The sequence below is a fragment of the Arachis ipaensis genome, chromosome B9 (genome assembly GCF_059453495.1).
Source record: "Arachis ipaensis isolate K30076 ecotype BB chromosome B9, ASM5945349v1, whole genome shotgun sequence".
Lineage (NCBI taxonomy): Eukaryota > Viridiplantae > Streptophyta > Magnoliopsida > Fabales > Fabaceae > Arachis > Arachis ipaensis.
The window spans coordinates 155805845-155831559 of record NC_142444.1 but is presented as its reverse complement, the minus strand read 5'-3'; the positions used below and the strand labels follow the sequence as shown (position 1 = coordinate 155831559).

General features: G+C 36.0%; 2 protein-coding genes across 9 annotated transcripts in view; one reads left to right on the top strand and one right to left on the bottom strand.

Annotated features, from left to right (window-relative positions):
• Nucleotides 1-15132, bottom strand: part of LOC107618839 (putative pentatricopeptide repeat-containing protein At5g37570) — a 32072-nt gene extending 16940 nt beyond the window's left edge. The window contains exons 1-5 of one of the 5 annotated variants that reach the window (XM_088500457.1): nucleotides 13231-15007; nucleotides 12673-12799; nucleotides 12063-12277; nucleotides 11748-11814; nucleotides 11228-11638 (exon numbers count right to left, since the gene is read on the bottom strand). In XM_088500457.1, the coding sequence (XP_088356583.1) occupies nucleotides 12788-12799; nucleotides 13231-14865 (1647 nt within the window). In that variant the 5' untranslated portion in view covers nucleotides 14866-15007 and the 3' untranslated portion in view covers nucleotides 11228-11638; nucleotides 11748-11814; nucleotides 12063-12277; nucleotides 12673-12787. The other 4 variants (XM_021110995.2, XM_021110998.2, XM_088500458.1 and 1 more) reach the window with 4 other exon arrangements.
• Nucleotides 15133-18583: 3451 nt separating this feature from the next.
• ARC3 (GTP binding protein) lies at nucleotides 18584-25715 on the top strand. 4 transcript variants are annotated; one of them, XM_088498447.1, is made up of 16 exons: nucleotides 18584-19167; nucleotides 19861-19919; nucleotides 20382-20446; nucleotides 20780-20914; nucleotides 21141-21189; nucleotides 21388-21500; nucleotides 21580-21651; nucleotides 21794-21904; nucleotides 22164-22345; nucleotides 22456-22731; nucleotides 22844-22914; nucleotides 23031-23416; nucleotides 24315-24419; nucleotides 24541-24678; nucleotides 24994-25160; nucleotides 25383-25715. In XM_088498447.1, exons 1-16 carry the CDS (start codon nucleotides 18848-18850, stop codon nucleotides 25438-25440), a joined length of 2307 nt encoding a protein of 768 aa, XP_088354573.1. In that variant the 5' UTR covers nucleotides 18584-18847; the 3' UTR covers nucleotides 25441-25715. The 4 variants fall into 4 exon arrangements, 2 of the variants coding, with proteins under 2 accessions (XP_088354573.1, XP_016175666.2); XM_016320180.3 differs by having other exon boundaries at nucleotides 18635-19167; nucleotides 22453-22731; XR_015899434.1 differs by having other exon boundaries at nucleotides 18642-19167; nucleotides 24293-24419.

The window sequence follows — 25715 nt, the reverse complement described above, 5'->3', positions numbered from 1 at the left end:
TCATGCACATTGGAATGCTTATTATGAATGCAACTTATTCCACTCTAAACACCAGCCGCCTAAGATATCAGTTGTTCCATTTCCCAAGGAACAGGGATAAAACATCGCAGGAGCAAACCTCCCTTAATTATCAACATGGAGTACATTATAATTTTCAGAGAAATTGTGCAGAACTTTCTAAAGCATTAAAAGTGCTACGAAGGGCAGATTTTTTTTCTTTTTCTTTTTTTAAGGTGCTACACAGTTCTCAACACAATACCATATAAATTGCGAAAAACTTTCTAAAGCAATGGAGATCCATAATTCAGAGTGCTAACAGACTCAACATTGATGAGCAATAACAAAGATTAATAAATTATTTTCTTTTTGTCAAATATGTAAACATATGCTTAAAAGAAGCAGAGCCACCAGTGAACCACTCAGGCTGCCCCACTCATTAAAAATGTGTGGAGTGGCTTTTGCCTTGCTTATTATTACAAAGAGTTAATACTCAAATTGGTCCCTGAAATTTGACCCTGACTCAATTTAGCCCTCAAAATTTTAATTGACTCTAATTGTATCCTGAAATTATGACCCGTGCTTCAATTTGGCCCTTACGTCGTCTTCCGTCACCAGAAAGCTGACCTAGCAATTTTGGTTGACACCTGGCACCATAACAGTTAGATGACGTGACGAAATATTTGAAGGCATCAATTTAACACCTAAAAATTTCAAATAAAACCTAGCAGCCCTAATTTTCCCAAATTGCAAGAGTGTCTCCAAGAGTTGAGAAGAATGTTGGAGAGCAGCAGCCAAGGCTCAGGTAGCTCTAGTAGAGCTCGTTCACATGGTGGCTGGGTGAAGAACGCACACCAGGTGGGAATGTTCCGCATTGGTGCAGTTGTGGGTTGCGTCCTATTCTTCGGTGGTCTGGGACAGATTCCAATCCAAAAAGACCATTTTATGGATGTCCTAACTATAATATGAGTTGGTTGAATTGTTGCAAGTTGATTGTGTATCTTATTTCTCAAATTCCTGTTGGTTTTGTAGTTGTTCTTCTTCTCAATTTTTTTTAGATTTTTGGTGTTGTAGACTACCGATAAGAGATGGTGCGGCTTTTTTAAATGGGCAGATGTTGAAGAAGAAGAAGTCATAGTTGGCAGAAATGAAAGTTCAGTTAGTGAAGACCATTGAAAAATATCTCTGGGATAGAAAATTAGTGCAGTTGAAGCTAAAATTAGAATATTAAAAATGTGAAATATTATGTTGTCTGTGTTTGTTATTATTTTTGGATTTGTGATTGTAGCTTATGGATTAGGTGGGATGAAATATATGTAACTGTGATATCAGTTTATGTGAATGAAGCATTGTTATGTATTTGATGACAAAATAGAAATGAAATCTTATGTTCTCTTGATAATGATATATCCTGTAAAAATTCTTTAAAACTAAGATTATATGAAAGAGGAGGTATAACTTATGACCAAATAAGTATCAAAAGAGCATAGTTTGATCAAATTGGTCAAGTGGTTGTGAGTCTGTATATAAAGACAAGATCAGGAGCTGGTTCTAATAACTATATATGTAATATGTACTTCCATTAGTGAATAAATTTAAGTGTATAGTTTATTTGTGAAAACATTGAATACAAAATATCATAGTCATTAATCATTGTCAATATCACAGCATTAGCAATAGCAGTATCTATATCATACTTTAAATATCCTAGATAATATAGTTTCAAAATATCCTAAACCAAAACAGATTACTCTATATAATAGAGTATCAAAATATCAAAAGAGCATAGTTTGATCAAATGTTCTCTACAAAATATGTTCTACACAACTTCTAGTCAACATTGCAAATTGTTTTCTATTTTGTTGTTGGTGGTTTGAAGTCCGGGGTGGGGACGAATTTCATAAACTCTGCCAAGCGTGCAGATGTCCTGGAACTTGCTCCTTGCTTTGGGTCTACCTTGAAAGTTATTTTCCTCTTAGATTGCAGTTTGTCGGGCTTTGTCACCTATTGTAGAGGTGGAGGTGGAGGTGGAGGTGGGTCTGATGGAGGGACCTAGTGAAATTGTTAATAGAATTAGTGACCAATACAACTTAGGGGGGGCGAGTGGAGGTCTCGACCCCCAACTTTTTTAAAAAAAGATTAATAGTAATAAGTTATTAAGTATGATTTAATTTTTTTTTAAATTTATTTAGTATTTAGTCTAATATAAATAAAAATTCAGTCTAACCTAAATATTAATGATTTCTAATATCTAAAAAGTAAGTAACAATATTAAAAAAATATGAAAAGATATTATTACTAATATTTTTTAATTAAATAAAATTTTTCAATTCCCATAAAGTAGATTTTTTTCTTCTTGTGAGCGTCCTTCTTGATTCATTTGGTATTAATTTTCTCTGTTTTAACTACTACAACTGAGAGTTCTTTTTCAGCTATGAATATTGAGAAGAATAATTCAGAAACAAAATAAAAGATAAATTTCTTGCTAATTGTCTTTTAATTATATTGAAAAGAAAATTGTAGAAAAATTTGACACAAATTCTATTATCGATAAATTTTATGAAATGAGGAATCGACCACTTCGTTAATAAAAAGTACATATATATTTTTTGTACTTTAAAATATATTCTCTATCAGTATATTTTTGTAATGCATTTTACATTATATAATTTTTTGCATAATTTTTTAATATTATATATATTATTGGCCCCCCATGATACTATTTCTGGATTCATCCCTGAATACAACCCAATAAATAAAACCAATCAATATATAACCAAGTAGTAGCATTTGCTGGATCTGTAGTTTCTCCAGCCTTAGAACTTTTTTCTTTTCCAACTCATCAATTAGCGAGAACAGATCCATATACCAAGAGTCAGATACATTGTTACAATTTGGACTCAACAAATCAAGTATAAGTGGAAAATTAAAGTATGAGTAATAGTCCCCAACTTCAGAAAATTGTTCTCCATTTTTTCAGCTTACCAATAATATTTTCATGACCACTAAATGCATCAGAAAATTTAACAATGTTACTGTATATCGAGTAGCCTAAAAAAACAACCTTACAGCAATAACAGGCTTTCTTGTTTTGTTATTACCAAGTATTAGAAAATTCATAAGCACTAAACTAAAGAGTTGCTATAGTAATACAATTGTCTAAATATATATAGTTGTACAGTTATACTATTAGAGAAACATAAAAGAATAAGATTATTCTTTTAAATTATTGAAGGAATAATACAATTATTCTAACCATGGTTGTTCCAATAAAAAAAATATGTAATTTCAATCGAAAAACACTGGACAGATATTAAAGAATTTCGTTTATAACAGATTCCATAGTGAGGCAGAAGTTTCATTCTTGTACTTGAAGTAAAAAGAACGGAAAGAAATAAAGAAAAATAAAGAAAACATAAACAAGGAAATTATTCATGTTCGATCTCTAAATCAATGCATGCTGTATAAACTAATAAAATTGTGAAAGAGTAGGAAAAGCAAAGAAAAGAACTTTTATTGATTGTTGATTGATTGAATTGTACTGAAGTGACTAAATATATATAGAGCATTGTCCTATAAAAAATAAAAGCAAATAAAGATAAGATAAGAAGATAAGAACAACTAAAGATAAGATAAAGATAATAAAGACTAAAATTATAATTGAATTTATGTATTCTGTTGGGCTGAATTTGTGGGCTGTGAGACTTCTTTGTTGTTGTCATGGGCTAAGGTAGAAGAATGGTTTAATATGCCCCCGCAAGCTGGAGGATGAAAGATATCGAGAACTCCAAGCTTATTGAGATTAAGATGGAAGGGTTGAGGAGACAAAGGCTTTGTGAAGATGTCAGCTAATTGCCCAGAAGAAGGAATGGGGAGAAGTTTCATCACTCCAGCTTGAGCTTTTTGTCGAACCAAGTGACAATCGACCTCTAAATGTTTGGTCCGTTCATGAAAAACTGGATTAGCAGCAATATGAAGAGCACTTTGATTATCACAATATAAAACTGGTGGGCGGATAGGAGAGATACGTAAAAATTGTAACAGATTTATTATCCATTGAAGTTCACAAGTTGTGTTGGCAAGTGCACGATATTCTGCTTCAGTGGATGAGCGGGCAACGGTGGTTTGTTTCTTGGTCTTCCAAGAGACTAAAGAGTTGCCTAAGAAGAAACAATAGCCTGTTAAAGATCGCCGAGTGTCAGGACATCCGGCCTAATCAGAGTCACTGAAGCCGAGAAGCTGAATTTCTGATTCTCTTGAAAAAAAAATTCCTTTGTCAGGGCTAGTTTTTAGATATCGTAACACATGTTTGGCAGCTTGAAGATGAGATTCAGTAGGAGTTGCCATAAATTGACTTAATTGTTGAGTGGCATACATGATGTCTGGTCGAGTAGTGGTAAGGTAGATAAGACGCCCAACCAAACGGCGATACACAGAAGGGTCAGATAGCAAGGGACTTTTGTCTTGATATAATCTTGTGGAACTATCCATTGGAACAGAGGTAGGTTTAGCACCTAATAAACCAGAATCCTCCAAAAGATCAAGACAATATTTTCTCTGAGATAAGCAAATTCCCTTTGCTGATTGAGCTACTTCAATACCCAAAAAATATTTTAAAGGGCCCAAATCTTTAATTCGGAAGTGCTGGTGCAAAATAGACTTAATGGAAGCAAGTTCAGAAATAGAATCGCTGGTGAGAACGATGTCATCAACATAGACTAGAAGTATACAAATTTGAGCACCAGTAAATTTAACAAATAGACTATAATCAGATAAAGTCTGCTGATATCCATGGGATAGCAAAAGATGAAAAAGTTTGTCATACCACATACGACTAGATTGTCGTAGACCATATAATGACTTTAGTAACTTGCAGCATTGATTTGGGCGAGGAGATGTGAACCCGGGTGGCAAAGTCATGTAAACATCTTCAGAAAGATCCCCATGTAAGAAAGCATTATTGACATCTAACTGATGTATGGGCCAATGCTTCATAGAGGCCAATGCCAAAACTAATCTAATGGTGGCAGGCTTGACAACAGGAGAGAAGGTTTCCAAGAAATCAACACCTTCAGTCTAGGTGAATCCTTTGGCCACAAGGCGAGCCTTATATCGATCAACTGAATCATCAGGCTTGCGTTTGATGCGATAAACCCATTTACAGCCAACCGGCTTAACACCTGCAGGACAATCAACAAGACGCCAAGTTTTGTTCAACTCAAGAGCATCCAGCTCATCTTTCATAGCACTACGCCAATTGGGATGTTGATTGGCATCTTTAAAGAACTTTGGCTCAACGTCAGAATGTAGAGATAATAGAAACCTTTTATGTGAAGATGAAAGAGAAGAAAAAGACATGACTGAAGATAAATGATACCTGCACTTTGAGAGAGATTGATTGGTAAAGGTGAGAGACGAATTGCACAAGTAATTAGAGAGATATGCTGGAGGTCGGTGAGGTCGATCAGAATGACGAAGATGGGGTTGCTCAGGTGGTGAGGAAGGTGACAGGGGATGAGGAGGTGATGGTGGACTAGTGTCTAGTGCAGAAGAAGAGGAGGGTGTGGGCCTCAAAAGAGATTCGGTTGTTATGGATTCAAGTTGGTTAGGACACGATAGTGAGGAAGAAGGAGAGGTTGTTGGAGAGAATAAAGGATTAGATGGAGTTGGGTCAATGGGTATGGGTGAGGGTTCAACTGGAAGGGTTGGTATTTTTGGGTTATGTGTGTTGATAGAAAAATTGTTTGGTTCAGAATTTGGGTTGGAGAGAGAAATTAGGTCATTTGTGTGAACCAAAGGAAAGACTAATTCATCAAATACAACATTTCGAGAAATTTCAATTCTTTTGTCATCCAAAAGATAAATGATATATCCTTTAAAACCATTTTGAAAACCAATGAAAACACCCATTTTGGCTCTTGGATCAAATTTTGATCTATTTGTCATTAGGGTAGACACAAAACATAAACAACCAAAAACTCTAAGGTCATGATAATTTGGTGGATGATTAAATAAAATCTCAAATGGTGTTTGAAAATTAATTGCAGAGGATGGAACTCTATTAAGCAAATAAACGGCATGTTTAACAGCATAAGACCAAAAAGATAATGGTAAATTAGATTGAAACATAAGAGCACGAGCTATATTTAAAATATGTTGATGCTTGCGTTCTACCCGTCCATTTTGTTGAGGGGTTTCAACACAACTACGTTGATGAATAATTCCCTTGGAAGCATAAAAATCATGTAAAATAAATTCTGGTCCATTATCGGAACGGACAGTTTTGACTTTAGAGTTGAATTGTGTTTCAACTAAAGTAATAAAATTCTTTACATGATTTTGCACTTCTCCTTTTGATTTTAATAAAATAGCCCATGTAAAGCGACTAAAATCATCAACGACAGTTAAGAAATATTTATGATTATGAATAGAATTTTGTAGAAACGGGCCCCAAATGTCAAAACATAATAAATCAAAAATTGCATTAGCTTTATTAAAGCTTTGAGAAAATGAAAGTTTCTTCTATTTAGAAAAATGACAAATATCACAAGTTTTATCATAATGCATAGAAATAAAAGGAAATTGCTTATGTAAATAATTAAGTCGTTGTTCAGAAATATGACCCAAACGAAAATGCCATAGCTCAGATGGTGTAATGGTTGATTTTGTTTTGATAGTATGAATGGAATGTGAAGTTGATGGAGTGTGAGTGAGAGTATTTTCAACAACATACAAGCCTTCTCTCATTCTACCAAAGCCAATCGTCCTCAAAGTGTTGGTCTGTAAAGTGCAAGAAGAAGATGAAAAAGTGAGTTGACATTGAAGATTGGAAGTAATTTTGGATATGGAAATAATGTTAAAATTAAAGTAAGGTAGATAAAGAACATCATGAAGGATTAAAGATGAAGAAAATTGCACAACACCCTTATAGGAAGCAGTGACTTTAGTGTTATTTGGTAAGTGAATGATAATGGGAGAGATTTTGTAATATGAAATAAACCAAGATAAGTTTGATGCAATATAGTCTGTGGCACCAGAATCAATAATCCAAAAATTTAAAAAGGTATTTTTGTTGGAAAAATTATTTAAAATAGAAAATGTGTTTGAAGAACAAAGATAATGAGTACTCGGATTAGGCAAAAACCCATTTTGATTTGATGAACCATTATCTCTATATTCTAAAGAGGGAGACTCGGTCTTTTTGAGAAGTGCTATGAGAGCTTGTTGTTGGGCTAGTGAGAGGTCCAAAATTGGGTTTGGATTCAGCTGATGGGTATGCCCTTCAACATGACCTAGGGCTGCCCTCTCATCATACACTGGAAGGGCGATTGAAGGAGTGGCGGCGGCGACAGCAACAGAGTGATGTGGACTACCAGAGTGACGTGGATGCCCTTGTGGGAACCCGTGTTTTGAATAACAGACTTCAATCGTGTGGCCACTACAACCGCAATGCGTACAGAACTTAGAGGAACCACCACGTCCCGCGCTGGAGGGAAAACCACCGCGACCCTTGCCGGAGGAAAAGCGACCACGACCGCGACCTTGTGAGGGGTGCCGCGAATCGACGGCGGCAGTGATGGAACGTGGATCGTCTAGAATCCCAGCGGTAACTTGTAGCTGTTGTTCATGTTGGATGACCAATGCAAAAACTCTGGTTGCTGGAGTTAATTGGTCTAGGAGAAGTATTTGAGATCGCACCACTGAAAACCGTTCATCCAATCCCTTAAGAAAGCGAATTATAAAATCTTGTGATATGTGAGATGTTGCTGGACATGAACAGACCGGGAGAGGGCGAGAACTGTCGAGTTCCTCCCAAAGAGACTTTAGTGATGTGTGGAACTCGGTGACAGACAGAGTGCCCTGCTTAAGTGCATAGATTTCTTCTTATAACTCAGCAATTCGGAGAAGATCACTCTGAGCAAATCGTTCTTTCAAATCGGTCCAGACAGAGGAGGCAGTGGCAAAATAGAAGACACTTTGAGTTATAGAAGGGGACAAAGAATGGAATAACCAAGATAAGACCAAGTTGTTGCAACGTTCCCAAGCCGAGAAAAGAGGATCCCCAGGTAGAGGAGAGGAGATAGAACTAGTAAGAAATCCATATTTTTGGAAATAATAACCATAGTGAAAGATCTATTCCATGAATGGTAATTGTTTCCTGTGAGAACAGGGGTAACCAAGACTGAGGTAGGATTTTCGCTTGGATGAATATAATAGGGATTGGTTGTATCTTGAGTTAAATTGGAAGGTTGATTATTTATGGTAGGCGGGGGAGTTGAAGGAGTTTTAGGATCTGAATCGGTTGGTTTATCCATGGATATCAGCAGAGCTCAAGAAGAGCTCTGATACCATAATAAAATTGTGAAAGAGTAAGAAAAGCAAAGAAAAGAACTTTTATTGATTGTTGATTGATTGAATTGTACTGAAGTGACTAAATATATATAGAGCATTGTCCTATAAAAGATAAAAACAAATAAAGATAAGATAAGAAGATAAGAACAGCTAAAGATAAGATAAAGATAATAAAGACTAAAATTATAATTGAATTTATATATTCTGTTGGGCTGAATTTGTGGGCTGTGAGACTTCTTTGTTGTTGTCATGGGCTAAGGTAGAAGAATGGTTTAATATAAACACTATATGAAAACCTTAAAATGGCTCAATATTTAATTTGTGTCTGTCTACGGTAAGAAACACTTGAGTGTTCTAGCACTTATTAGTTATTAGTCTTTACTAAAATTGTTATGAAATACTTTATTTTTATAAGAAATTAGCCCATCCACAATTAAATTAAAATGGGTTATGAAGGAGTAAAATTGTCATTTTAAAATAGAATATGAAAAATCAATGACTGCTCAAACTGAAAAATTCAGTTGATCATAGTCACATACATGCAAAAAAATTAAACCCTAACACACAAGAACTCTATCATCATCAACAACCATAATCAACTACATTCACCCAGAGTTTCACTAATGAAGTAGAGTGAAAAAAATGAAAAACAACTCACAACCAATATTTTGAAAAAAACAAAGCATGGTATGTTGAGAGCAACGATTTTGTTACTAACCTGTTTTTGAAGAGATGGTAACTCTCAGGTAATTAATCTTCACAATGGGGGGCGAAACAAGTAAGAAAAGCTTCAAACCTCCGTTACAACGACACCCATGGTTCTTCACTGACGGGAACGTATACGAGGGGAGGAGGAGGAAGGAGAAGGGTCAATTGGGGTTTCACTTTTGAAGTGGTTAATGTTTAGGTTTTCATTTAACCCCTTTCTTATGTGAAACGACGTCGTTTCTAAATATTTTCGGCGCCAAGAGTAGAACGATGTCGTTTTGAGAGTGCCAGGTGTCATCCAAAATTGCCAGGTCAGCTTTCCGGTGATGGAAAATGACGTAAGGGCCAAATTGAGGCACAGGTCAAAATTTTAGGGTACAATTAGAGTCAATTGAAACCTTAAGGGCTAAATTGAGTCGGGATCAAATTTCAGGGGTCAATTTAAGTATTAACTCTTATTAAAGAGTTTGAATTAAGTTCCTCTGAAAAAGAATTTGGATGTTTAGTTTGTTAAGCTCACAAACTGGTTCATAATAGATCAATTTCTTTGATATATTATTTATTTATTTGATTTACATTTATTGCTAAATAATAAGCATGTAAAAATGGAATCAAACCCTTAAAAAATACATCTCTTCAGCAATATAAATACATTTTTCCATAATAATCAGATCCAGAAAAATGGCAGCATGCATTTGATGTCCTAGAAGCTAAAAATGAATAAATGATGACCTTGATATGGCTGAATTCTTTTGGACTACAGAACCAGTACTTTATTCAATAAGCAAATTTAGGAACTTTTAAAATTAAGAGATCAACTATTACCGATGACCAAAAACATGAAGAGATTTTTTTATTTATGTACGCATAGAAAAAATATTATTTTCCATAATGCACATGCGTCAAAAGTGTTTTTGAAATGCGCATGGCCATTTCATGCCAAGCATTCACGAAATGGAATTAGTCTCCATTTTAAGGGAGGTGCACACGAAATAGGTGAGGAGTATTGCGTACAGTACTCCTCAATCATTTGGTGTGCACCTTCTTTAAAATTGAGGCTTAATTCCATTTCGTGAATGCTTGGCATGAAATGACCATGCGCATTTCAGAAACACTTTTGAGGTATGCGCATTATAGGAATAATGTTTTTTCCATGCGTATATAAATAAAAAAGCCGTGCACAAGTTTGTCTTACAAACACAGGAAAACCACTAAAGTAAAAGGAGTTAGGCATCTAGAACTGCAAGCTACACACGCTACCCAAGCATCTAGGCTTTGCCTTTGAGTCATCTACCCCTAATATATGACACACATCCATAATTGATTTCAATTTGGGAGGTTCAACATCTACATTTCGAAATAACCTAGGTTTACACAAAGGATGAACAGACCAATTCCAAATCATGAACAATGCTCGTATATCACAATTGGATCCCTGGGAATGCTACACTAAAGAAACTTTTTTCGAAAATGGAATTAAGAGTCTGACAATTTTAAATAGCCATATATTACTTTCTTCTTCCTGTAACGAAAAATACCCATTCCCATTACAAACTTAACCAGACCTAACCTTGGACAAAGAAACTACAAACGAATTACTTGAACAGATGAAAAATCAGTACAAATTTTGAAAAATAATATTCATCATTTAGAAAGTATTAAAGAATAAAACATGCACGCACGCACACACACTCACATCTTACACTAAAGTCTAAACTGGGATAAAAGAAATAATTTCAAAATTTAAAACACTCGTGGAAGAGAAAGCTGTCCAAACTATTCATTTGATTGACCAACAAATTCAATGTGGTTAGAGAATGAGGGAATTTAGGACAACTTTCACAAACCAAAGAAATTTCAATTATAAGATAGTATTAACAGCTTTCACTAACCAATTACGAGAACACGTGAACCAGAAAAAAGGGATAATAAACAAAAATTCAGTATCGGCATAGGAACTGAGCAAGAAAGACATCAACATCTTGTCAAATGAGGAATGACTAGCATTTTTTTTTTCAGGATAAGAAATGACCCAGACCATATCTGAATTTTGAACTATTTGAAAATTTTTGTTGGTTTTTTCAAATAATTTCTAATTTGTATGACCATCCAACCCATTTTACTAAAAAAGCAATGTATGATCTCCCAATCCATTTGACTGGCTATGATCTTTCTTTTTCCCTTTCAACAAACAACTTAATCCATGCTTCAATTTTGGACTGTTTGAAATTTTTTGTTGGTTTTTTCAGATCATTTCTATGATCTCCAACCATTAATTAACAAAGCAAAATCATTTCTAAAATCTTTCAACCCTTTTTAGCTGAGACTTCTTTTTTTCCAGGACAACAAATGACTCGGTCCATTTATGAATTTTGGACCGTGTGAATTTTGGAATGCTAGGCCAACTGCAGAAGCAATGCAGGTCCCTGACACTTATGAAGTTGGCCTGGAATTCATTTGCAATTGCTTTTGCAAACAGAGTTTTGCCGCAGCCCGGAGGGCCAACGAAAAGAACACCTTTGGAAGGTGACATGCCGAATTTCTCAAACTTCTCAGCATGTTCCACTGGGTATTGAACCGTCTATAAACAGTAAAATAAATCTTTTATATTAATAAATTGTTGAAAACATACCTAATATACAACACATTTAAGATTCGGAATATGAAATCAAAGTTTCGAATTTTCACACCTCTTGAAGCTCCCTTTTAACATTTCTCTAGACCTCCAATATCATCATCATAGGAAACATTTGGAACCTCCATCATGGTTCATGTAAACAATTGCCAAATTAAAGGTCAACATAATAATAACAGAACATTTTCATTCAATTTTGTAACTGAAATAATAACAGAACTTAATAAATACAAAGGATAAGACATTAATATGCTAAATGCATTGTATATATTTGCAAGAGTAGTGTCTTTCTTTTCCAAAGTTTATGCAATCAAAAAAGATTAATCATGCTTAGAATCATTCAGGTTGAGAATTCAGCAAGGGAACTCACTGTTGCACGCAACACAGATGGGTTTGAAGAAGTCAAAGCAGTTTGGAAGTGCTCATTGGTGACAACCATAGAATTGAAAATCTCAATATCACTCGATTCATCCTCCAAGTCAATCACATCCATCTTCTCTCTTATACAATGCAGAACAAAATCTCTTATTCAAGGTCTGCTCCTAGATAACCATGAGTGTCCCTTGCAACTCTTTCAAGATCAACCTGAAAAAACACAGAAAACAATTTAGAATTGTTAAGCATAACATTTACAATTTAGATTTAAAGTGAGGAACTTGAACTTGTAATCTTTCTTTTCACTTTTCCTGCACCAATCAACTACGTATCAGAACAATAGATTACAAGTTCAAGTTCCTCACTTCAAATCATAACTGTAACATATATTATGCATGTCAATTTTTCTCTTTATTATCTTGATTTCTAAACTCCTATTATAAACACCACAACATTTCACAGCTAGATCAAAGAATTATTGCTATCAGAAGTCCATTTCCTATTTTATGAATAAAGCTAGCACTAGAAACACATAACTAGACTTTATTATCACATTGAAATGATTGAATTAATAATAACAGTAGTATTGAGAGAGATAAACTCACTGATCAGAAGAAGAGGATTGACCCTTTTGAGGAGCAAGTGAGGTTGGATCAGCCATGACCTTTATCAGAACTTATTCTTGGTCTTTCAATATCATACTCCAAGCTTACACGATGTTTAGCAGCTTAGCTATATATGCAAAAGTTTATGCTTTGTGTTAATTCATAATACACGTTAACTATCACGCGAAAGTGTGTGTGAAAAAATAGTCGAAAATAATTAAATAAATTAATATATTTGACTAAATTATTTAAAGTAATACATGTTGAGATCTTAATTATCATTTTACATGAATAATCACCTCTTTTTATTAAATATTTTCATAAATAATTATTCATGTAAAAATATCTTTATACAGATGATAACTTCAATCCTGTCAATGCTATTTCAATTTAACAACAATGGAGCAACCACTAAGCTCCCAGATCAACTGAAAAAATTGCATAACCTCTTACGTTATGCAACCAAAATTTTCTTATTGACAGCTTCGTATATGCAATTTTGGAAGCTTAAAAGGCCAAAGAGCCCAAGTCTGGATTAAACTGACTGCAACCAGGTACCTTCCGCACCCTACTGTTCCTCATCTTCGTTCTTACAAGGGAGACATCTATCCATCGATCTGCTGCTGCATAGATGTTAGACAACAGCACATAGTTAGCAGCATTTTGAGGCTCAATCTCAAAAAGTTGATTAGCAGCAATCTCTCCTAACTCTGAATCACCATATGCTTTACATGCCGCAAGAAGTGCACCCCAGGCAGCAGCATGAGGCTCCACCGGCATTACTTTTATAAGCTCATAAGCATCCCGTAAATTCCCTGATCGACTTAGAAGGTCAACCATACATGCATAGTGATCAGGTGAAGGACTAACGCAGTACTTTTCCTTCATGGAGCGGAAGTAGTTCCAGCCCTCATCAACAAGTCCAGCATGACTACAAGCTGTTAGAATGATTTTGAAGGCCACCTCATCCGGAGTTAGCCCATCCTTCACCATCCTGTTAAAGAACTTCAGTGCATCTTCCTCAAATCCATGAATTGACAACCCTTGTATCATCGAACAATATGAGACTAGATCACGGTTAGGCGTTTCTTCAAATAATTTTAATGCCCTTTCCATGTTTCCACATTTAGCATTCATATCCAGAAGCGCTGCAATCACGTGGTCCTGTTTCATATCAATAGAGCTCTTGTTTACATAAGAATCAACCCATCGAGCCAGTTCTAAATTACCCAACTGAGAAGAAGCCGACATCAAGCTAACCAATATGAATTCATCAGGTTTCACATTCATTGATTCCATCTCAAGAAATACTCTCAAGGCCCTGTTAGGTTGACCATTCTGTACATACCCTGATATCAAAGTAGACCATGCAACAATATCCTTTTCCGGAGCTTGGTCGAACAAGAACCTTGAGATAGCCATGTCACCAGCCTTTGCATAGCCATCAATCATGATCGTGAAAGAAACAACACTCTTTTCTGGCATAGCATCAAGCTCTACCCTAGCATTGCCCAAATCCCCCACCTTCACAAAACCCCATATCATCGCATTCCATGATGCCACATTCCTCTGCGGCATTTCATCAAACAGCCTCCTTGCCTCCACCATATCCCCAACCTTCACATAGCCAACCACCATAGCAGTCCATGAAACTACATTCTTCTCGGACATTCCATCAAACACCTTGCGAGCGTCACCAATCTTTCCACATTTCCCATACATATCGACCAGACAGGTTCCAACAAACATATCACCTTCAACCCCACACCTCAACGCCGAGCCATGGAGCAATTTTCCTTCCCAGGATCTGCACATGCTTGAACAGGCCTTAATCACAGAAGAGTAAGTGTACCTATCGGGAAGAGACCTATGTGCCTTCATGCGAATAAAAGCAGAGAGGGTGTCGAAAAAGTAACTTCCTTTGGTGTGGGCTCCAATGAGGGAGTTCCAGAGGAAAGGGGAAGGACCAAGGACGCGGTCGAAGACGGCGGTGTAATATGAAGCAGTGGCGGCAAAGGAGGCGGAAAGGGAAATGAAGCGGGAGATGATGAGGTGATCTTGCTCTAAGCCTCGTTGGATGATGGAGGCGTGGACTTGGTAGAGGTGATGAATGGTCTTGCAGGCCTTAAGAAGGGTGGTAATGGCGGCAGTTGAACGCGGCGGTGAAGAAGAGTGTTGAAATATTGAATTCATTCGAAGGAGATGCTTTTTGCTCTCCCTGATTTCTCTCCTTAAGTCATCCACTTTGGTACATTCTTGATAAATTTACCCACCAAAAAAGATTGAAAGGAGAATAACAAAGTGGCAATATGGCACTTCAATACGTTCTGCGAGGAAGAACAAATAGAATGAGACTCCCTGCTGCAAAGATACATCAAAACTGGTCCGATTGCTGCTCCAACCAAACCCAGTTTGCGTCTAAACATCTTTATAAACCCAGAAGAGTCTTGTTATTATTACTTATTATGATAGTGGGTTAGGAAATTATAGTGTTGTGTACTTGTGTTTGTAACCGGTTCTCTTCTAGGTGCGGGTCGGGTTTTCAGCCCATGGCACTACCAAAAAATAAAAGCATTAGTATCACCAAAAGTATTAAATAGTAAGCTTCGTAACGACCAACGCAAGTTGGCACAGATGGATGAGGGTCTGTGTCCCTTAACCATCTTTCCCGAGTTGAAGATCAGTGAAGAAAGGAGCAAAGATTTTGCGTGAAATCCCATGTGACAGAGGTAGGCATGCAGTATATTAGATAGTTTTGTTCTGTTCTACGTAGTGGTAAGGTATCCATCATTATGAATTTTACTTGGGAAACTGGTGTAGATTGATGAGAAACCATGGATGTTATGTTAGTAGCTAGGGTTTTTGCATTGGGTGGTGTAGGTAGAGATTATCGGAATGCTCTGTTTTCAAACCGAAAATATAGGCATTTCTATAATGGCATAGTGACTGAAGTAGTTGTTAGTTAGAAATTTTAGAATATGATCTGTTGTTGTTCTGATTTTATATTTTAGTAAAAATGTTGTATATTTTTTTCAATACAGATGGAGAAGTTGCTGGATATAATATTCCATCATGGTGGAACGTTTAAGAAGAATATTGATGGAAAGTTGGTTTACTCACCTGACAATAGAGCTTGCTTAGGTGATTTAGATGAGGATACACTTGATGTCTTCTTCGTCAGGAACTATTTCAAGGAGTTGGGATATGACAAGGTAGTTGAGTGCTAGTGGCTGGTTCCGGAGAGGAGCTTGGAGGTTGGATTGAGAGCTCTTACCACTGATGATGAATTAAGGGAGATGTGCTTCCATGCACAGAGGAATGATGAAGTAGTCGATGTTTATTTCGAACATGGAGTTTCGACACCTAAACTGATGGAGGGGAAAGAAGCTATTCTGTGTCTGGATTATATTCCATAAGAGGAGCCTGGTGGTGACTTAAACAAGAAGAACACCCCGGAGGATACCTTAAATGAAATGACACATGACAAATGTGATCCTGACCCAGTTCCTCCTACTCCAATCCCATTCCAAACAGTCCAACTGCAATCGCAGTTCCTGCTAACACCTCCACCACAAGACCTATCCATGATGACACCAAGTCCATGGCTGATCATGAGAACCCCAAACTCCATCATATACCCAACCCAAAACCCACTACAAAGCCCAATACAACCCCAACTGTCAAGCAGAATAAAAAATTCAAGCAGAACCAGAAGTCCAAGAAAACTCAACCAAAGCCCAAGCCCAAGTTTACTTCAAAAACCAAGGCCAAATTTAACCCACCTAAAAGAATCACAAGATATCAGGGAAGGGGACAGTGGAGTGCTAACAAAGGGAAGCAAACTTTTTATGTAGATTTAACTGCAACCAGATCAAGCAGTGATGAAGAGAGTTTAGAGGATGACTCTTATGTCCCTGTGCAGGAGGCCAGCTCTAGTAGTGATGATGAGTTAGTTACACAACCAATTAAGAAAGAGGTCAAGAAGGTTCAAAAGGCCTCAGCCATGACCAAAGAAAAGGAAAAGATGTATAAAGACACTATTATGCAAGATGATGATGCAATTGTGGCAGACTTATCTGATGTAGAGGTGGACCTTCGTTTTTTAGGAAGTCCAGGAGACGGATTGATGTATGATGCTCTTGACCCGGGTGCAGAATCTGATGGTGCCAACTCGTGGCACTCGGAGGAGATGAAAACTTCTCCTAAAATATTTTGTTGTTTACTTCCTAGATTTAACTCCCCTTTTCACACTAACTCATACAAATTATTACACTTTACGCAGACACTACCACCAACAACAACAAGGCCGCCTAAATTACCAACCAAACAGAGGACCTCACCACAACTAGTAACTACTTCTGTCGATCCCATGCAAGGAGCAAGTGCAGACACATCTTCAAGGTTGGCAAGGTTTATGAAGTTTGTTCCAACACCACAGTTCAAGGCACCAATGAAGAAAAACCCTTGATTTTGGATGTTCTAGCAGCTGATTTAAGAATATATATGGAATTTGGGCATTAGTTGATATTTTGGGTTTTTTGTTATTTCTCTAAAGAAATGGCTCTTAGCTAGGCTGTATGGTTTATTTTGATTTTCTGGTAGTAAATAGTTTAACAGAGTTTATGCTCGAAGGTAGTTGTTTCAGTTTGTTTATCCTTATGTGGTCAATTGATACTGTGTTACATTGACAATGTCTTGTTTATAATCTACAACTACTATTATCAATTTACCTCTTCTGTTCATTCAATTTAGATTCTATTTTTGTAAAATCTATCTACAAATAACACACCAATAAGCTAACAGTTCCCCTACATTCATTAACAAATGCTTTCAAACACAGTTCTTACATTTTTACTATCACAACTAAAACAACAACTAACAGAGAAAAAAAAAAACAGTAATCCTAACATTTGTATCATATATTTCTGGGTCTTTAACTCAGCCTCTAAATTGCCAATCCTCAAAGCAAGACTGACGCTCACTTCTTCATTGTTGTATGCAGCAGTGTCTTCCAAAATTTCTTTATCATCTTCTACAATGTCTGCACATCGAAAGAACCCACACCATCTTCTTCCACTACTATGTGAACATGAAATTTAACAGTTACCATCAAAATAGTCAACAACAAATCTTCAGCAAACATTCACGTTGTAATTCAGGCATCCAAAGAATGGCTTATTTGGGTGGGTTTCCGTTCCAAACCATCAGAGCACAGGACGTTTTTCACACCCACACCGCTCTGTTACTCGCGTGCCTCTACTCTGACTTGGCCTCCTTGTGGTTGATCGCATAGAAGAAGATGTGCTGAGCTACTTCTGAGTTAGGATTTAAAAAGGGATCATGGACCAAATTGGTGCATAAACTTTCATTTGCCACATCAACCAACCGTTAGACACTCCAGCGTGGCACTCATTCGCCACGTCACTCCCGCCGGCAAGGAATATGACCGGAAAATATGAGGGGGACCACGTTGATGCATTTTTTCAATCGGGAGGACTTAATTAGTGCAATTGGGAAGTTAGGGACTAAATTAGTGCATTTTATGAATCTCAGGGACCACTTTGGGGTTTAACTTACTTATAACACTCCTCCTACTTCCATATCCAAAATTTTTTGCCGTATATATCTATTATTTATTTTCTATTTACATATATAAGAAAAATTAGGAGAAATTTAGGGACAAATTGCATATTTAAATAAAATAAAATTCAAAATTATTCATTTGTAATATTTGTAAAATGGTTAATTTTGAAATCCATTTTATTTAAGTATATAATTTGTCATGATTCAAATTATATAATTTTTTATTTCTTTCTTTTTTAAGAGGTAGATAATTTTGTAATTTACCTTAATCAAAATAAAACTCAACTATAGGAAGAAAAGGCCAAAATTTAATTTGAGAAAAAAAATTAGGGAAAACATACAGACTTCAGTGGTCCTCCTTTCGCCACCAACACTCCTCGCGTGATTTTCGCTTTGGTATGATTTGAAGCGCTCAGCTCAACAAAGAAATGAGCGCATTTCTACATATCCACAAAGTACAGTACAGCACAGAAGAAACATAGAATAGCTTAGCTTATTAGCTCAGCTCAGCTTTACGCACTAAATGGACGGAAGCCCTATCTTCTCTACAATACTGTACTCGACCCTTCGCTTAATCCCTTAGTATAAATAAATGGAGCTTTCTGCATTCCCGACGTTCAGAGCAGTTACCAATCCTTCGATTTTCCCTTTCTCTTCGAAACAAGTTTGTTGCCGGTGCTCTTTTTTTCTTCGTCGCCGCGACTATGGCCTTCGCTGGAATCGAAATTCGAAACCGTTTGTTCGCATCAGGTTGTGCTTGGAGAATGCTTCGTCGTCGAACGGTTATGGCGGAACCGAGAGCGGAGAAGCTAAACCTGAGTTCATCGAAGTCATCGGCATTGGCAGTCGGAAGGACGCGGTTATCGATTTCTGCTTGAGATCGCAGTTTCAGTTGTCGTCGCTGCGGTTTTGGTAATCTTCTAGTCTCCGCTCAGAGATTTTATTCTTTCGTAATTTTCTCTTGTGACGATTACGGTGAATTCGAAATTTGAATACTGTTTTGGTTTACGAGAATACGTGTTGTTTTCACTTGATAGCGTTCGAGAATTTGATGCTCAGAGAATTTGATTGTTGTTTGCTGAGTCGAGGACTCTGACTTTAGATCCTAGTTTCGTTCTCGGAGAATAATTGTTCTAATAGATTCTCAGAACTGGAAAAATTAGCAAAATCATTGTGTTTTTTTTTTAGTTGTTACTTTCGTCTAAGGTCGTAATGACTTTCTAGCATACAACGACAGCAATTCACAGTTAAAAGTTATCTGATAGTTTCGCTCGTATGCTTTTGCCAGAATTGAAAGAGATAACTGTTCTTCGTATGGTTATTTTCTCTTCATTAGCATAAACACGAGCAATCCTATATTCTTAAGACTAATACTCTCAGCAGTTAAGATCTGATCTAAAAGAAAAGTATGGACAAACGCTGTTAATGGTTTCCTACTTTCCCTGTGCTAGATTTTAACTAGAACATCACTTCAGAGTGTGCTAGAGATTATAGCTAGTTTTACATTGTTAAATTATCTCCTACATTTGGAATAATAAAATAATTTCTTCTGGAATTGATTTTTAATTCCATTTTGAATTGCCTTAAGTTCTAAATGTTTTGCAGGAATATCTTAATGAAAGAATCACACGAGGCTCAATTACAGCGTAGATCAAGGGAAGAAGGTTGTTCTGTTGACTTAATTTTACTGTGATACTTTTTGGATCAACTAGTTCTTATTTGTCTAGTTTAATAAAGAAAGTATATGAATGGAATAAGGTTTTCTTTTGACTTAATTTTACTGTGGTACTTTTTTTATCCAATACTTCTTAGTTGTCTAGTTTAATATAGAAAAATTATATTGGGAATTCTTTCATTTTTGGTGTTTCTGGAAATAAAATGTCCCATTACAGTAACATCCTTCTTGATTTTTTCCTTCTCATATTATTCATTTACTATCAAAGTTGAAGCCTAAACTTCAAATTAGAAGACAGACCATACAATTAAATAATGTTTAGTTAAAAGAAAAAAAAATTGAAGGGGAGGGATGACATGAATGAATTACAGTTCGGATATTCATACATACCTCAGTGTTTTCTCCATTGTTAAAAGCCACTGAACTACATTTGTTTTGGTTACTTTTGCAGAATTTTCTCCAACAGTTGTCAAAGCTCCAGTATTTATGAAGACATGCTCAAAGACTGTTGTCCTTGTTTGTACATTCCTTTCCTTAAAACTCTTGTACCTTGCTTCAACAAAGTTACCAAAATATTTCAGTGAACTAGTTTGTCCCATTCAGATTATGTGAAGTGCACATAAGTCAACTGAGACGCTTGAATTTGTTATATGTCACTTTATAATAAATATGTTTATCTTATTAAAAGGAAATTTTTACTGCAATTTACACGATAAAGCTGATTTACATTGCTTGTGGTTGCACTCCTAGCACAGTTGCATAATTTATGGGATCATAAGACATTATTCCATGTTGAATTTTGTGTAATCTAATGTCAACCCTCCCCCCCTTCTCATTGTGCTTTCTTAGGTGGCTAGTGCAGGATATGGATTGGACCTTACTGTTGCAGTTGATATTTTTGAAACTCTGAGGTCCAGAAATGGGTTAGCAGTTGCTATAGTTTTGAGGCCTTTTAGCTTTGAAGGGTTAAGACGACAGGATGAGGTACCTTATGTGCTCTGACTGCCTTTGAATAAATATATAGGTCCTCAATCATATTATCCCTTTCAAACATTTTTTCATTTTCACCTACAATGTGATAAAATTTCCATTGGCTCTATATCTGATAAATTATGATAATGCCAGTGAATGTTATTAGACGTCTTATATAGTTTTCGTTCTATGATTGCAATAGAATTCTTGATGTGATTTATTTGAGTCAAACTCTCAGGTGAAGGATTTGATGGGGAAGCTTAAGGAGAGCGCGGATTTAATTATAGGTGAGGCTCCATTGATCAAATTGGAAGAATAAAACTATGACAAAAGAAAGACTAATGCATAAAGATTTTATTATAAAAATTTCTGGAAATACTTTTACCATTAAAAGAAATATGCAGCAACTGTTCATGCTACTGGTGTATGATATTTTCACATGATAATCCTGAGCAGGTGCTCATTTTTGTTGATTTTTTCCACAGAAATTGATATTGATGCACTGCTTCAAAAAGACTTGTTGACTCTAGATGAGGCCATGAAGACTGCAAATAATGCAGTTTTGTTGGCTATTAAGGCCATATATGTATTAAAATCTGTAAGTTTTTTTTTTAGTATATTTCGGGTTGTTTGGTTATACAAAATAACTATAAGATAACACGTGAATAGCTTTGCAGGAGATGCATAGAAAACTTGTAGATAGATTGCAGGATGGTGTGACTGAAGCCAGCACTTCAGAAGTTAATAAAGTAAGTTTCTAACATTTTTCTCTGGTAATGTTTGACCTTTTGTCCCCATCAAAGTTACTTGACACCCTTGTTTTTATCTATGTTTTGTGTTCCCAAATATTTTCTCCCCATTCCTTTGTATAACAAATGCTACTATTTACAGATATTGGCAAACTATAAAGAAGCAGGGATTGGATTTGGAGCTGCATATAACATCAAAACCTCAATATTGCAGTCTACATTAGAGTGTCCTTTCCTTGGTGTTCGTTTAAAGGTATCTCCAATTTTTTCATAGTCATGCATAATAGGTACAATGTTTTCATAGTTAATAACAATTTAAAAGTATTTAACTTGCATTGGTTCTTTCATTAAACACTGCTGTTTCGTTTCCAGAATGATTTGCCTGTCATCTGTTCAGCATAGCATGGTTTCCTTTAAATATTTATTTTAAACTTAGGAGTTCACAGTTCTAGTATTATTCTGATTCGTTCTTGTCTACCATCTTAACTTAATACAATCACTATTTTGTTCAGGATCCAACTAGCATTGTTATCTGCATTCTTGCTAGTTCAGTGCCCATTAATCATAGCGATATAGCAGCCTTTCTGCGTACATTCCGTCAAACTACAGCATATACGGGGGACATATTAGTATCCACAATCTATGAGCCAAATGTTGAGCCCAACTTATGGATAACAACTGTCCTTGCACTTGGGTGAGTAACTTGACACGGATGCTTGATGGTGATATCCTTTTTTCAGTGTTTTTATTGTTTCTCATTTCATCAACATGTTGAGTTTCCTGTTTTGTAATTGTAAATAGCAGTTCAAACGTGAAACAATCTGTCCAGAGTGTTGGTATACTATCCAGACTGGCCCTGCATTTTCCTCGTCTTTTTAGCTTTTGGGGGACGCATAATCAGCAACAAGTTCACACAGGGAAAGAGTGTGCAGTAACTCCTCAGAAAGTGATGGAGTCTTATGAAAGGGATGAGGAGCCAAATAAGAATGCTGCGCATTTTGTAGATGGCAGTTTTAATAATCACAATGAACAGTTGGAGCCAAGAGTGAGCAGCAGCAGCTCCAAGTTGGCTACTTCAAGGTTTTCTCTCTATCTTAGGCTCCCCCAAATGAAAAGGAAAATCGTTTCTAATTTTTTAAACAAAGTAATTTTGCTTTTCACCTTCTCGATGTTGGCTTCTGAACTGTATTAGGTTTTCTGAGAAAGAAGATATGTTTGACTCTATAGCCCAGAATTCTGTCCCTTATGACTCTATTATTGAAGGTGGTAATTTTGAGACACTGAAATTTTGACTACCTTGTATCATTGCTGTTGAACCATTGTTGAATAATTTCTTTTTCTGTTGTTCTTTTGTTTAATTTCAAATTGAGTTGTATTAGATGACTATGCTTTTCAAAGGGAGCAACTTGAAAACTGGAATCTGGGTCCTGGATATGAAGTGGCAAGGGAGTGGGCCCAAGAACGGGTAGCTGATGCAACACATATGATAGATAATCTAAGCATATTCCACCTTCCTGTAGGTGTGAGGCCTTCAGAAGATTTGAAAGATTGTTTAAAAGTCTCATTCATGACAGAACAGAAGGAACCGGAATCTGTCAATGAAGTAAATGTATCAACAATAAATGAGGGAATCCCTTCTTGGAATGTAGTGACTGATGCAAGTTTGGAAGCAGTAAAGGGATTGGCATCTTCACTTTTGAAGGGAAAAGATGCTAATAAACCAAAGAAGCATGGAGTACTATCTGATCGAGCTGCTTCTATGCTGGTAATGATGCTTAATGGCTGTGAAATTTGTTGATGACTCATTCATTTATGTATTCCTGAAAATAAATTTGATGAATGTTCTGTAATTAGTCAATATTTCATGAGTCAAGGTATAAATTCTGTAGTTGACAATTTAACAAGAGATATTTCTCTATAAAATTTAACATTCATCATGCAATTGTCATTTTCTACCCTCTGATGGCATTGTGTACTTTCTTGGAGGGTTCCTTTATATGATTATCATTGTTCAGGTTTTATTTTGATTTGTTGATTTGTTTGAGGAGCCTATTTTATCCTTCTTCATTACAGTGGTCCTTCTAGTAAGTTTTTGTTGCAAAAAATGTTCTTTGGGCATTAGCTCAAAATTTAACGTGCCTTATTCTCCTTCTACTATTTAAAATTAGGCTTGAGTGGAGATTTGCTCACTACTTGCAGAAATATTAAAGCTTCATTTGAGAATATTTCTAATTTTACTTGAATATTAATTTCACATGGCTATCACCTGAATTTGGCTTTAGATTAAAAAGGAAGTTCAATTTTTCCTTATATTATCTATAATGTGTAGGATCTAGATCCTTCAGTTCAAGCTCCTAGTTATTGTTTGACTTAGAAGAGCATTCCGTACTTTGGACTACAATATAACTTTGGAAAAGAAATAACCCCCAAGACCTTGCTACCTATGGAATTGATTTAGTGCAAGGCAACTTCAAACCCCATAGAATACCAAATTCCAGAACAAAAACTAAATTCTCCTTTTGAAAGTATAATTCTATTGGGTTTTAACTTTTACATTGCAGCCATCTAATTATTTAAGATTTTCATTATTCTCTTGTATGCTTTCTCAATTTATTCTAATCTCAAATAATAAGGAATTTAGGGTGACTATATTTTATACACAGGAGGCAGAACGGGACTTGTCAAAAAAGTGGAATCCTGTTGTGGAAATGCAATACAGGGGAGGAAGATACAAGGGACGATGCCAAGGAGGTCTTCCTGAAGGAAAGGTGAGTTCTGAGTTTCTTCCAAATCATTTGTCTAGCTAGACTCTGGAATTTTAAGTTTTCTGTTTTTTTTTTCCTCCTCACTGCATGCTGGGAGAACAACTATATTAAAATTTACATTCAGGGGCGTCTTATTCTTGGAGATGGAAGTATATATGATGGTTCATGGCGCCATGGTAAGAGATCAGGGCCAGGTACCTTCTATTTCAAAAACGGAGACATGTTTCAAGGAACATGGAGGGATGATGTCATGCACGGCAAGGTTCGTTAGATTTTGATGTATACTTTCCAATGATGATTTGTTGAAGCTAAAGATGACGAAAGTGATTAGCATGTTAGATAAGAGATTGTGTGAGTTTTAGCAATAGTTACAGCGTAATATAGAAAATGATTTGATCCAACTTATCATTTCTAGAACCAGTAGCAATCTATCATGTCGATCTTGTATGGCAATTTATCTTGATTTCAACTGCTATAAAGTGTATGGGGGAATCATAGTACTTGATTACACACCAATCTTTGATGGTGTTTCGATGAAGTTGTACTGGATGGTAATTGTTGTTTATTTATTATCCAGGGTTGGTTTTATTTTCACACTGGTGATCGGTGGTTTGCAAACTTTTGGAAGGGAAAGGCCAATGGTGAGGGGAGGTTCTACAGTAAGTCTGGTGATGCCTTCTTTGGGAATTTCAAAGATGGTTGGCGTCATGGCCAGTTTCTTTGCATCGATGCTAACGGAACTAGGTATAAGTATTTAGTCTTACTGGTTTTGTTGCTTGTATTTGTACATGACTTCTATCTTATCACTTATTGGCATGTTGATCATCTTTCCTCAAAAAAAAATAAAAATAAAATCAAGGTTTAACAATTTATACTCAATACAACACCCCTTGGCGTGAAAAACAAGAATTTCAGTCTTGTGTTTTTAATTCAAACATATGTTGTGTTCAACTGTATTTTGGACAGGTATACTGAGATTTGGAAACAAGGTGTTCTTTTAGACATCAAACAGTTATACAGATGACCAAGCGGCATAAATATGGTACCCTAAATTCTGTTTACTGTGACTCTCGTAATCTTGTCTCTCGGTCTTACTTTTAGGTTTTGTTCTTGTTTTATTTTACTTAACCTATGTTGTATAGGTGTTAGTTGTTGGCAATGTTATATGTTTTCTTTTCTCTTTATGCTACTATATGTAAAGGGGAAGGGGATGATCAGGAGAAATTTGGTGCACTATTTTATTTTTTGTTTTAAAAATATTTTTCATATATCCATAAAAAAATATTTTTTTATTCTTAA

What these genes read in the sequence shown, in the direction of transcription:
- ARC3 (XM_016320180.3), top strand. Translation starts at nt 18,848, where the DNA reads ATGGAGCTTTCTGCATTCCCGACGTTCAGAGCAGTTACCAATCCTTCG. An exon ending in GGTTAAGACGACAGGATGAG is followed by an intron (nt 20,915 to 21,140) that starts GTACCTTATGTG and finishes TCAAACTCTCAG; the next exon opens with GTGAAGGATTTGATGGGGAA. An exon ending in TCCAAGTTGGCTACTTCAAG is followed by an intron (nt 22,732 to 22,843) that starts GTTTTCTCTCTA and finishes GAACTGTATTAG; the next exon opens with GTTTTCTGAGAAAGAAGATA.